The sequence below is a fragment of the Alligator mississippiensis genome, chromosome 3 (genome assembly GCF_030867095.1).
Source record: "Alligator mississippiensis isolate rAllMis1 chromosome 3, rAllMis1, whole genome shotgun sequence".
Lineage (NCBI taxonomy): Eukaryota > Metazoa > Chordata > Crocodylia > Alligatoridae > Alligator > Alligator mississippiensis.
In genome coordinates this window covers 264395720-264410054 of record NC_081826.1, presented here as the reverse complement: position 1 = coordinate 264410054, position 14335 = coordinate 264395720, and the positions used below count along the sequence as shown (strand labels likewise).

The window sequence follows — 14335 nt, the reverse complement described above, 5'->3', positions numbered from 1 at the left end:
TGAATCCCAGTGTGTCAGCTAGGCAATGTTGACTCTTTTCCCCCAAAATACACAGTTGAGGTTTCGTGAGTTCAGAATGACTGAGAAGGAACCTGAACATGTTCCTTTCCTCCAATGTTCTTTGAGGTGACCACCATAGCTCTCACCGGTGGTTAAATTCTTGACGTCTCGGTGCTTCAACTGGGTACGCCGAAGATCCGTCTTTTACATCATTAGAAATTCCTTCACTTCGTTTCATGAGCGCCTGTAGACGCAGGAGATGGCCCAAGAGATTTCCCACTGGCTGACCCGCCATCGGGTTCAGAAGTCGGAGCGTAACAGCATTTGTCCCTCCATGTACCTCTACACAGGCGTCTATAGCTTCCAGAGGCATTGGAATTGCTCTGGGGTCTGATAGGTAGCGATGAGCCCATCTCTCTTTGCGTTGGGCTGCCGTTAGCCCCATCGGATTCGCTCTTGGGCTCCATGAAAGATATGACACCCCAATTATGGCCAAGAGAAGTTGTTCCTCAGTGGCCTTCTGTGGGTGACCCTCATGCCAGGCGTGGAATTTGTGGGTTACCTGTCCCACTACAAGCGCCGGGAGTGAGATGGGCCAGTGTATACTGTCCGTGACCACGTTCAGATCAGTAGCACGCCCTCCGCTCCACACCGCTTGTCGGGTCAGGGCACTTGCTTCTTCCTTGTCTAAGATGTCAGATCTGAATTCTACTATTAGTCGCCCCAGCCAAATGGCCAAAGTCTCTTCTGGTTTTATTTTAGATTCCCTGCAAAGTTCCTGTATTTCTGGTTGGGTGCGTGTGCGAGAGGTAACAGTGGTACGCGTGATACCTTCTTCATCTGCAACACTCTTCATCACAGCTATCGGGTGAGCTGCGGCAGAGAGAGAGTTAAATTCATCAGGCGGGAGTGCTGGATACATCCCTCCTCCCATTGCCCCCTCCCCGTGGCAAGGAGGCGGGGCCGTTGGGAACGGCGTCACCTCAGGGGGCGGGGTTGTTAGGCGGATTTCTGCCGGTTCTTCTGAAGCTCCGCCCCTCTTTTCCGGGTTCCCCGGACAGCTCGCGTTTCTTTCGGCACCATTTTCTATCAGCGGCCTCATGCGGCCGGCACTATTGATAAGCGTCGCTCTGGAGTTCTCTGCCATCCGCTCCAGCGACTCCTTGCCCACCGTATGCAGTTGAACCTCCAAATTTACATATTCCCTTAGTAGACCCGCTACTGAACGGAACAACACATTCATCATTTTTCCCTTTTTCTACTTGGTTAAACCCCATCTGGGCACGTGACGGCCCCTGGTCTCCAGGTCCTCCCGGAGCTGAACGAGGAGCTCATGTCCCCGCGACCCAGGCACCAAATCCGGACAGTTGAACCAGTCTGTTGGGGTGGGTTCCCCTCCTTCCCTCAGGTATCAGGTGCATTGAGCAAACTCCTGAGCGGGGGGGTCAGCTTTTCTGCCTTCCGCGCCTTCACCCCGGCTAGGGATATGGCCGATGTTTCCTCCGGGGGTCGATAGTAGACCCGGTCGCTCCCCATTATACACCCGAACTCCCCAAGGGACAGCTTTGTTCTCCACTCTTTTATGACCGCTTCTTCTTTCTTTACGGAGAAGTAGCCGTCAATATTTCGTTCATCCCCTTCTACCGCCTGGTGGTAGGCGATATGCGCCCATAGATCGTTTGCATTTTTCACGCAGCGGATCCCGGTGCGCCAAGGGCAGCACCCAATTAGGTTCGTCTCCATCACCGTGCCCTTAAATCCCATCTTCGTCGCCATGTCTCAGACGGCCGGAGCCGACTTGAGGTGATCTACAAATTGCTCGGTTTTTGGGCGGGCTGGTGAATGGAAAGGCAGACAAAACGTATTGGTTGCAAAAAGGCTTTACTTACGCCGCTAGTAGCCACGACGCAGGTGGTCCGATAGCTTAAATAATTACATGAGTTGCTCCAGCTGGCAAAAACCCGGGCCAGCGAATCCGTACATGAACCAGGCCGGCAGGAAAAAGGGGTTACGTCAAGGGATAGCGTTCGGCGATGGGGAGAAAAATTGATAGTTGATCAGGCTATCGATTTGCTCTGCCACGAGTCAGGAATTCTTTTAAGTCACTCTGCAGTGTGCTCAAAGTTCTCTGACTTGGGTGGAAGTCGCACAGAATTTTATACAGCTAACAAGTCAATCGCTAGCCGCCACGTAGGAATAATTTAGAATCGGCCAATGATAGGACACAAATTTACATACGAATGGCGGGAACTCTCTTGCACCGGAGTTTTCTGTTGCAACAGAAAACTTTTGCTGTGCACAGAGACTCTCATGTGGTGGGAAAAATTCCATCGTGCCGAGGCACTTAAAATCACTGGGTTATGACACTATCCAGGAATTCTTCCCTCTCCCACTGGGAGTTTTGATGCAAGACAGGATACTAATGGATCTTATGACCATATTTACAGGGTCATTTATTTATTTATGCAATTCATATGCTGCCCTTCCCAACAAAGGATCAGGGCAGTTTACAGCAAGAGAAACAAACGTAAAAGGGCAAGTAGAAGTAATAAAACAAAATTAAAAAAATGAAACAAAATAAAGTAGAGACCCACTAAGCAACACCATGGACCCATTTTGACTACTAAATAGCTGCCCAAACAAAGTTCTTTCAGTGCTTCCAAAAGTGCAGAGTCCAGGCTCAAGCGGGCCTCAAGAAGAGAACTGTAGAGCTAAGGAGTGACTGTAGAGACTTCTGCTGTGTCTAATTTAATTTGTACACACCTGGAATTAACTCAGGTACTAAACTCATGGGGTTCATAGAAGCATCTAGACAGATACTCCCAATCTTGCCTCGTCCAGAGCTGGATCCTATAACTGTACCTGTCGAGAAGCTTCTGTGAGACTGAGAGGCTCCCAAAAAACTGTGCCCAAAGTATCGGGGTAGGTGATGATGAAAACATGAAAATTTAATATTATTTTAAAATATGGCAAGAAGAGAGAGCAAATGTGAAAACAGTATAGTTGTAACTTTATGGAAAAAATTGTTTCTGAAAGGCTGAGTTTCTAGAAGAACGGAACAGAGCAGCTAATGACAATAAATACTTGTCTGATTCTGTAGATAAAGTCCTTCTTCATGAATACAGAACATGACTTATCAATTTTATATCAACAACTCATTGAAATTCATCCTTCGTCATCACTGCTGCTCCATGCATCTTCATAGGCTGGATTTAAGCTTTGTAGAGGTAGAGACTAAAAAAAATAAAATAAAAAAAAAAAATTAAAAAACCCCCTCTCAGTCTCCTTCATTAAAACTGTGAGAAGAAATGCATTTAAGAATAAATACAAAGGCACCATGTTAGTAATTTCTTACACTACTTTTTGCAAACAATTATTCTCTCTACTTTTCACTGCATATTTTGTAAACAGTTCTTTGTCCACCTTGCAAATTAACAGTGTACTAGAACCGTAAATTACAACTGAAAGCAATATCCTGCATATGGGTGCCTACTCTTTAGTCACATGATTTTTGGCACCTGGATTAGCAACACCACAAATACTCTGCCAATATAAACTATTGCCAGGCATGTCTACAAGTGCATTAATGTGCCTTTTCTAATGTGCATTAAATTTAGTACCTCCAATGTGAGGTACTAAACTCATGTGCATTAGGCTGTGCTATTGTGCAGTAGCACATTTGCACACTTTTTTTAGTGATGCTTAATGCGCAGTAGACTATTTTACTGAACATTAACTTAATGTCAGTTTTTTACTTGATGCTTTAATGTGCAGTAAAATAGTCTATTGTACATTAAAGTGCATGTGTAGATGTGCCCACTGTCTATGGTATTTTTGCTAATTAACTCATAAAGCCTTGTTTTTAACTATTTCAGGGCTCAATGACACATAGAAGATTGTCTTCATGGTGATGGCGATTCTTTAAGAACAAGCATGCTTAGAGCTAATAGACTTTTTTATGGTTTGGTGCCTGAATCAAAACTGGAAAAAAAAAAAAAAAATCAGCTCAGGTTGAGCTAAAAGACTTTATTGATTTATTTTTTTAAAAGCTTATCAATAGGGAAAGAAAAAAAAGCAAATCAATACTGTCACACTACAACCCAAAATTTCATTTTGAATCAATCCATATAGTTCTGTTCAACCCAAAATGAAATGTTTTGTTTGGCTGTTAATTATTTAACTGTTTTTAAAACTTAAAAAAATATATCGTACATTTGGGTTATTTTTAAATGAAAAGAAGACACTTCATCTTGAAAATGACAGAATGTTTTTGCTTCCAAAATCTGCCCTGCACTGCCCCTGCCATTTTTAACCTAAACTTTTTGCTGAACTTGACACCACTTCAAAGTGTCAGTCCCTCTAAACCTGCATTTATCAGCAAACATACCTACCGAAAAGAACTCATGCAGCTCTAGTGATCATAAGCAATTTATATTCATTTGGAAGATATTGTTGCTCAAACTTTACGATAGGAAGCAACAGTTAAGTTATGTACTGTAGCTAGCAGAGCAGTAAAAATATAGAAGTAGAAGCAGCTTTAACAAACACACAACACACTCTCATTCGTGACAGAAAACAAATGTCCAGTATGACATCACCTCAGAAATATATGCTGTAAAACAGGGATGTCAAACTCATCCAGCCCAGCGGGCCAGATCTGGCCTATGGGCCATACTTTAAGGCCCTTGGAGTAAAAGAAGGCCAAACTAGATTACTCTTACAATAATGTGTACTGTATTTAAAAAACAAAACAAGTATTTCAAACTTTGTGCCACAGGATTCTATGACCTGATTACAATCTGTTGTCCTATTAAAAGTTTAATAGGAATTTGGGATTAAATAGGCAACTGATTGTGTCAGAGCTGACTGTGTTTTAGGAAGATTCTTGAGCAAGCTTATTAAAAGCTTTCCTGATGTACTTCCAGATAAAAATGTTTGGGTGTGAAAACCCTGTATCCTTAATTTCCTTTGTGTATAATGTACTGCTAAATATACATGTAAAGGATCATAAACTCTGAGGGCTAAAATGTAGCATGGACTTTACACAGGTTAAAGTAAAATTTAGAGGACAGACAACAGAAACTCTTTAAATAGATGAGATGCGAGTAGCCTGCAAAAAAACTGCCAATACAAGAAACTGCAATACACTAAAGAAAATAGACACACAGCAGAAAAATAATGTATAGAGGATGTGTGCACAAGTTTCTGTGGAAATATCTTCTTTGCACAGAATTTCTAATTACCTGTAAAAAAAAGAACCTCTTCCCTCCCCCACAAAGGTAAAAATTACATGATTAAAACCACACAGACCTTTTCATTATCTTCTTCAGGAACAGGCTCTCGTAGAGCTGGCACCCAAGCTAGGATAGTGCAGTCTTTGCTACCACTATATAGTTCCTACAAGCAAGCAAGCAAAAATAACTTCTTTCGGTAACTACTGTACACTAAACTGTAAATACTTATGAAAATACGACACTGATTTCAAATTGGTTTGGAAATAAAGTAGGGGTGCAGCGATAAAGATTTTCTTGGCTGATACCTACAGCTGGTTATTAACCAGCCATATCAACCGATACGATACGATAACCAATAGTTAGTAATAAAGCTTGTTGGAGAAGCTTTAGTTCAAGTGCCCCCTCCGCCATTTATAAGTGTGGGGACACTGATACAGGAAACACAGTGGCACTTTAATTAGAGCAGCTGGAGCCAATCTAATTAAAGCACCAACCCCCGACTCCCAGAGCACATGCAAGAGTGCTCCACGCTAGTTGCAGGCACTGCCCTTCAACTAAGTTTACCATATTTCCAGTATAAAAAAAGAGGACACCTGTGGGAGGGAAGGAGGGGGAGGGGGAAGGGTTATGATTGGGGAGGGGAGGACAGTCATATGCCTGTGCCCTACCTCTGCCCCTCACTCCTAAACCACAATCCCCTGCCCCCCAGCCCTGCTGCACCCCAGCCCTACCAGTGCTCTCACTCCCCATCTGCAGCCCCTCTGTCCTTCCTAACCCTGTTGGTGCCTCTCACTCCCAAACTGCAGCCCCCGTACCCCGCAGCCCTGTTGGTGCTCCTTACTCCCAATCTGCCCACCCAGTCCTGTCGGTGCCCTTCACTCTTGACCCGCAGCCTCCTATCCCCCAGCCTTGCCGCTGCCCCTTCTTACTCCCAACCTGAAGCCCATGCCCTCCCAGCCCTGCCAGTGCCCCTCATTCCTAACCCACAGCCCCCTGCCCCCCAGCCCTGCTGCCCACGCAGCTTACAGACACATGCATGCCCACTCTCTCTCTCTCTCACCTCCAAGCAGCTGCCAGGGCCTGCGTGGAGACCACATGATTCCCCTGGCAGCCAATCACCTTGCCCCACAGTTCCCAGCCCCAAGCAGCCAAGCTGCAAGTGCCCGGAAAGAGCAGAGGCAAAAAAAAACACCTCGAACATTTGCTTGCATTTTAAAAACCTGCCCCGATAGAGGGCAGGGGGCTAAAAGGGAGAACTTCTCTGGGAAAGCCTGGATGTATGGTAACCCCACCTCAACCCCAGCCTGGAGGCAGCTGCCTGAGCCTGAGGCTGCCCAGGTCGAGATGGTCTCTGGGCCAGGCTCCCCACTAGGGGAAGAACCCTGCTGCACAGTGTGGGGAGTGGCCGCCCTAGCCCCTGCCAGGCTCTGTCCCCAGCTCCTGGGACACAGACCCTCAGGCACTGTGGCTTGAGTCAAGCCAGGCTGGGCCGGGCAGCTCAGCTCCACCTTCGCCCCCCATCCAGTCACGTTGGTGGCATTCGGCGCCCTTTACAGCACCCGCCCCCGCTCCAGCCCACAGTCCATGCCATGCCATGCCAGCACCAGGGATGCTGTGGCAGCTGCTCTGCTCCGGCCCAACTCAGCCTGCTGGTGAGGGGATGGGTGTGTATCTGGGGTCACCCTAGCTCCTGGAAGGAAACCCAGGTGTTCAGGGGCCCCAGTCTCACAGGAACCCAGGCATCATATTTTCATAGTTGGTAGGGTCAGAAGGGACCTGAGCAGATCAGCAAGTCTGACCCCCTGCCACGGGCAGGAAAGAATGCTGGAGTCAAATGACCCCGGCTAAGTGATTATCTAGCCTCCTTCTGAAGAACCCCAGGGCAGCTTCCCTAGGTAGTTGGTTCCAGATCCTAGCTGGCCTGACTGAAGTAGTACCTCCTGATATCTAGCCTGAAAGTGCCTCCTGATAGCTAGCTTCCGGGGGCCCCAGCCAGAAGGCATAATTAATTATCAGTGAACATTATCAGCTACAACAGCCAAAAAAAAAAAAGCCAACAGCAGATGATAAAAAAGTTTCAATTGTATTGGTGCCGATCCAATAGGCAACCAATATATTGGTGCACCTCTAAAATAACAACAGAGTCTTAATTTTACATTGGTGATATGATCTAGACAAGTATCAGACAACAAGACATGATATCTGAGATTTCCCTTGGGAACAGCTCACCAAAATAGCACTGTGTTACCATTAAGCAGACTTCACTGTTTAAACTTATTTCTTTTTTTCCCCCCCAAAGTGTTATTACAAGGTTCCTCAGAATAAATTTTCTTAATTTGACACTGAAATCAGTAATTCGGTAGATGTCTAGAAGGGGGTTTAGTTCCTTACTTCATTTGTTAACTTACACTTTATTTAAAATACTAACCAAATGAAAATCTAGTTGTGTTCCTTTCTAGACTGTGCTTGAGGTATGAAACTACTGGAGCAGTAAGGAGATAAAAGTAGTTTCAATCAGCTGAGGAACAAACAGCAGAAAGCCTACATCCAGTCAGTATCATGTGAATTTCTAATAGATATAAACAGATTCATTATGATAATGCCCAAGGACCAACCAGGAATGCGGCCTGTTGTGCTAGGCAGCAGTGTTCAAAACATGGCAGACAGTGCTTCCACCGAAGAGCCAAGTGTCTATCACATCTTCTATTTCTTAGCATTTTATTAAAGAGCTCCTTTAACTCATTGTTGGTTGAAGAAATTCTTGAGAAGAGAGGTAGTTAGCTGTGTTAGTCTGAAGACGCAAAAGACAGGGTAGAGCTGCATCTCACAGACTAACTATATCAGAGGTGAATAAGCTTTTGCAAGCAGTAGTTTGCTTCTTACTTAATTAGCATTTGACATGTGACAACATATCTGTAAGATAAAAAATGCCCTGCCCTTAGAATGAAATGTTCCAAGTATATTTTAAATTCAAGTCGATAACAAATTCTGCTAAAAGATAAATTTTTTTTTTTACACATACCTAGGTAGCCGCTAAAACACCTCAATAACAGGACTTTTTAAAATAGCAAGTTATTTATTGGCACCTAAAATGGTTTATCAGTCCACCTTAAATGCAAGCCTTTTTTCATAAATTATGTTCTAAAATTAGTTCCAATACAGGCTGAATTAAACTAGGGCCTGCTATTCATTCTATGGGCCTGATTTTGTAAACATCTGCATTTATACATACAAGTTGCCACACTGGCCCCTCTGGGACTATGCATATAAATAAAAATACTCATGTGCATAAATGTTTTCAGCATTGGGGCTGATAATCCTCCAAATGTTTCACAATCTGTTTCTATTTCTAAATGTATAAACAGGTCAATACTGTTTTATACCTTATATATTATGGAATCGTTTTTAAGGTCTCCCCCTCCAAAGCATCCTCTCCTTCACTGTCGGAGACAGGATACTGGACTAGATGGACAGTATAGTATTTTATGTTCTAGGTACAATGCAGTATAAGATGTTCAACATTAATTCTGGAATTTCTGAAGACAGGAATGCAAATAAGCCTTTAAATTGAGTGTTCCTTATTTTTTCTATATATTTATTCATTTGCTAGTGAGGCAGGTCACCAACTGTGCCTTGGGGAAAGATGTCACAGATATATTTGCTGCACATAAAAACAAGGAGAAAGAAATTTTCCAATTTAAGCAGCAGTTCCTGACATCACCTGTACTCATTCTGTTTGTTTACTTGAGTCACTGATTCTCAACCAGGTGCCACCAGGAGATCCTTTGAAGGATGATGAAAGTAATGTAAACAGACAAGAGGATACAGGCAGTTTCACATGTGAGAAGAGAAGCAAATAAGGGCAGGCTCAGAGTCTCCTTGCCTGGCTGCTGCCCTGCTCCTACTGCAAGGAGGTAAGCACTGAAACAAAGAAACTTTTTTAAATGGGATGCCACTCGGTTCACAATAGTTAAGGAGGGGTGCCTCAAGTCTGAAGATGGTTTAATGATATTTGGTTAAAAATTAGCAGTTCAATGTCAATAAAGCTCATGTTACATAGTTTAAGAACTGGCTGACAAACCTCCAAAAGTAGTTATAAACTGGCAATCTTGATCAATGGGCATGTTTCTGATGGGTTTGTTAAGAATCACTCAAACTCTTCAATGATCACTCTTTATAAAATTTCTGACTACAAACATTACTAAATTAATAAATAATGCTGAGAACAGAGAAGTCATATAAAGTGATCTAGACTGCTTGCTAAACTGAGTGCATTAACAAGGATTTAACGCAGTCAATTGTAAGGTCATAAATCAAGGAATGAAGAACACATCCCAGAGCCACAGAGTTGGGGAATGGTATTCTGGAAAACAGTGACTGAAAAGGATTTTAGAGTTTTAGTGGACAGACAGCAAAAACAAGCTTCCTGTTTGAAAACACTTAGTACCAAAGGACTTTTAAAATCTAGCAGAGAATGAAGCAAAGGACTCTCTGTTGTTTGAGTCTTTAAATCAAAGTTGGAAGATAAAAAGAGTAAAATAAAGAGCCTGTAGTACAGAAGAGGACAGATGAATTCAGTAGTTGTCATTCTTTTTAGACTCAAGGTACTCCTTGTTGAACCCTGGCATCTTGCATTAGACTTAAAGCATCCCTCGAAAAATGCTAATCCTTAGTTTTCACTCATGTCTTGACTATAGAAAAATAACAGAGCAATTCTTTTGTTGCAAAGAACTTAGAAAGACAGGTCAAAATGTTTTTGATATGATTTGAAATCTCCTTATCTTATGAACCACGTGTAAGTAACTGTACTAATATTGCACAATACTCCTATAAAACCTTGTAGCATTCCAGGACACCACAATACCCTGGTTGGAAATCAACGGACTAGATGATATAATGATCCCTTCTGGCCTTAAAACTCATTATTTTATATGCAATTGGTCTGGCACATTGCCTGAACATTCAAAATTCTCTCAGATACTTCACTTACCTGAAAATCAGACTGGAATACACAGCAATCAACAGTGCTGTAATGTCCTCTGAGCATAGTTATCAATTCACCAGAGTAAACTGTGTAAACAGCAATGTTACTCTCATATGGCACAAAAGCAAATTCTGGATTACAGCCACGAGAGATGGCAAATTTGATTCCTTTCCTACTTGTATTACAAACTTTCCCATAGTTCACCTGTAAAATGCAAGAGTTTGCAATTAGCCATTATTATACAATGCTTGTTTTTGCAGCTTTAAACATTAATCGTTATAATTTATGGGTCATTCACCACTAAATCATTATTATGCAAGCAGCTGATATTTTGGCTGCACCACTGGCTTTCAACTTGAGAGCATGCAGAGAGTCCGTTAACTGATCAGCTTGCTATGTGCCAGCTCCTGAAGCTGCGCAGTGTAGCCCAATGCTAGTCTGCACTGCACTGCTTTCAACTTGCTGGGGTCAGAGAAGCCATGGGATTCATCATAGAAAATTTGTGTTGGAAGGGACCTCAGGAGGTCACCCCTCTGCTCAAAGCAGAACCATCCTCAACTGGATCATTCCAGCCAAGACGTTGTCTAGCCGGGTCTTAAAAACCTCAACAACCTCTCTGGGTAATCTGTTCCATTGTTTTACTACCATCTTGGGAGAAAGTTTTTCCTAATATCTAACCTAACCTAAACTTCCCATGTTGCAACTTGAGACCACTGCTCCTTGTTCTGTTACCTGCCACCACTGAGAACAGTCTAGCTTGATCCTCTGTGGAATCCCCCTCCAGATGGTTGAAGGTTGTTATTAAATCCCCCACTCAGTCTTCTCTTCTCCAGAATAAATAAGCCCAGGTCCTTCAGCCTTTCCTCAGAAATCATGTGCCCCAGCCCTCTAACCATTTTCATTGCTCTCTGGACACTCTCCAGTTTATTCACATTCTTTCTGTAGTGGAGGTCCAAAACTGGACTAGAGTGTCACAGTGCTAGAGGTGCACTGATACATCGGTTCATATCATATGGGCACTGATAGAAGGAAAATTGACATAATCAGCAATCGGCTTTTTTTGGCTATGTGGCCAATAATGTTACTGATAAATGTAGCATGCATGCATGCAGCCACAGCATGCATACAGCCGGGAGTGCAACTCAGAAGCATCTGGCCAGTAAATAGGGGGGGATTAGGGTTGTGGGGGGAAAGAGTGTGGGGGAGGGAAGGGGTGAGGGGGGCAGATCGAGGACCCCACAGTGAGGGAGGGAGTCAAGCTGGGGCTAGGGCAGGTGCTGCCCAGCTGGGGCAGGGCGAAGGACAGAGCCGTGGTTTGTCCAGAAGGCACGGCGCACTGTGCACACCCTTGGGGGAGGCACAGGGGACACAAGCCCTCAGGATCTGTGCACTGGGCAGGGGAGGGCTGTTTGCTGTGCGCTCAGGGCCAGAGGATGTGCCAGCCTCTTCCCGGGGGGGAGGGGGGAGGGTGGCCGTCGGCTGGGCAGCAATTCTGGGCAGTGGGGCTATGGTGAATTTTGGGGTTGGCTGTAGCCCCCCTGTACCAACCTCCCAGTACTGTCACTGCCCACCCTGAGTGCAGCCCAGACCTAGCCCCCTCGCTGGGAAAAGGCTGGCACAACTTCCGGCCCTGATTGCAACAAGGACCACACTGTTGGCCCACGTTCAGCTTATTGTTCAACCAAAATGATATTTGAATAATAGAAATACTTAAGTAGATCATGAAAGATTAGGCAGTAATTTCTTGTATGAGATTAGTGCACAAACCTGAATTACATGACCCAACCTGGCTACTTAAATGCAGCTAACAATGCAAAGAAAAGTCATTTAAAAATCTTACCAGTGTGTTTTGCCCAGTGGAACTGTTCCAGAGTCTCATCCTATCGTCTGTACCAACAGTCAGAAGATGAAGCCCATCACTTGTAAAACACAAGCCATTAACTCTTCCATTATGCGCAGTATTTGCTGTCCAGAAAAATGAAAGCAACAAAGATTTTCTTATAAAAATATATACTGAAAATGTTCTGGATTTCATGTCAACGAAGTTCCTTATATGAGATTGTACAAAGTAACCCTTCTACAAAGTTGAACAACCGTTGATTCTTCCAGATCATGGTGTATGTATGAGAGGTCACGCAGACCTTCAATGCATATGCCTAGACAGGAGTTTTTGGAGGAGTGGAGGCTGCCCAAATCTTCCACCCCATCTTTATGCCACTGAGACAGAATCCAAAAGCCAGAGTGTATCCAGATGTTTGGTTCCTCAATGGCTGTATTTGTATAAGTGCCTGAGACTTGAACCTAGGTCTCCTGTGTGGCAGACAAGGATTTTACCACAGAATCACAGAGGACTCCCCTTGTACAAAGTAATCCATTACTTTTAGGGATGCACTGATACAGATTTTTGGATCCAATACTGATAGCTGATTTTAAGGAAGCATGTCAGCTGATACTGAGCCAATTTCTGATATGCAGCCTGGCAGCTTGAAGAGCAGCGTCCAGCTAGTAAGTCTGTTGTGGTGGAAGGGGCAGGGGAAGGTAGTGGCATTGAGGGGGCATCAATAGAGGTCCCTGCAGTGAAGGAGGGAGTGGGGCTGGGGCAGGAGCTGCCCAGCCAGGGTGAGGCGGGGTGCGGGATGGAGCCTCAGTTCATCCAGTGGGCCGGGGGGGGGGGGGGAGGAGGAGGAAGTGGCTCCCACCGCTGCATGCACCCTGGGAGGGCATGAAGGGGCGCGTGCCTCTAGATCTGTGAGGTATGGGGCAGGCTGCCGCTGCAGGATGGGGCTGGGGCCAGGACCGGGGCCAGGCTGGGCTGTGCTGTGCTTGGGGTGGCAGCACTAGGAAGGAGGCTACGGGGGGGGGGGGGGGGGGGGGGGTGTGGTGCATCCATCCCAAAATTTGCCGTTGCCCTGTCCAACCCCTCCTCCCAGTGTTGCCACTGCTTGGCCCAGACCCCTGGCCAGAAAGAGCCTGGCCCAGATCTGACCGCAGCCTGCAGCAGCAGCCTGCCCTTACCCTGCGCAGATCTGGGGGCAAACACCCCGTGTCCTCCTGGGCTGTGCGCAGCAGTGGGAGCCACCCTCTCCCCCCAGCATGAGCCGTGTCTCTATCCTGTGCTCCACCTCAACTGGGCAGCACCTGCCCCAGCCCCTTTACCTCCCTCACCGTGGGGGGCTCAATCTACCCTCCCCCCATGCCCCTTCCTTCTCCCTTCCACCACAACAGACTTACCAGCTGGACGCAGCTCTCCAAACTGCCAGGATGTGCTCCTCGCCACTTCTGTGCTATGCTGCAGCTGCACACATGCACAGGGCATTTATCAGCCAAATTATCAGCCATATCAGGCAAAAAAAGCTGATTTCCAATACAGTCAATTTTCTTTCTATCGTTGCCAATCCAATATCAGACCGATATATCAGTGCACCTATAATTATTTTAGATCTAAATTGGCTCAACACTGAAGTTTTAGCATGTTGAGCCAATTTAGCACTTGTTATATTATTGCAGGTATTAGGGTGTTCTAGCCTAGCTGACACAACACTTATGGGAGGTACTGCAAAGTGTTAACAAAGCCGTCCCAAAAGACGGCGATAATATATTTTTTCTACTGATTCCAAGGGCCTTTTTGGGTGCTAAGGAAAAGCAGGATCCAAAAAAAAGTTATTTTTCCATCTATATTAAAATAAGTATTACTCTCTTTTACAGTGTAAAATGCAAACTTTTTATGAATGTAGTGTAAAAGCCTGTATGACAAACAGATTTTTCTCCCCCTAGAACTTTACTCCTAACTAAGTAGTTAACACTTTAAGTACACATTTGCATTTTTTGTATATGTAAACAAGGGTATGAACAGCAATACCAAACACTTGAAATGCTGCAAATTTGGTGCCATGTAGATGTGTGGCTGACTTCAAAATGGCCATGAAAACTTGCAACTGCACTGCTCTCCGGCCTAGGGGCTAGAGAGCAGGACTCTATAAATGTCTCTTGGCCTCTGGTGGTTTCTAAGCACAGTCAAACACATAGGAGAGCACACACTGGCTGCCTGCTTTGCTAGCCTGCCATGAGGTAGGTTACAGCCAGAGCATTGAGGGATGACACAGGATCACTGAAGCAT

The 14335-nt window shown here is 44.9% G+C and overlaps 1 protein-coding gene across 1 annotated transcript in view; it reads right to left on the bottom strand.

Annotated features, from left to right (window-relative positions):
• Positions 1–2425: 2425 nt before the first annotated feature.
• The window catches only part of ERCC8 (ERCC excision repair 8, CSA ubiquitin ligase complex subunit), a 45610-nt gene continuing 33700 nt past the window's right edge, over positions 2426–14335 (bottom strand). The window contains exons 9-12 of the mRNA XM_006258723.4: positions 12059–12183; positions 10225–10422; positions 5311–5397; positions 2426–3234 (exon numbers count right to left, since the gene is read on the bottom strand). Of these exons, the coding sequence (XP_006258785.1) occupies positions 3166–3234; positions 5311–5397; positions 10225–10422; positions 12059–12183 (479 nt within the window). The 3' untranslated portion in view covers positions 2426–3165. The remainder of the gene's footprint in view (positions 3235–5310; positions 5398–10224; positions 10423–12058; positions 12184–14335) is intronic.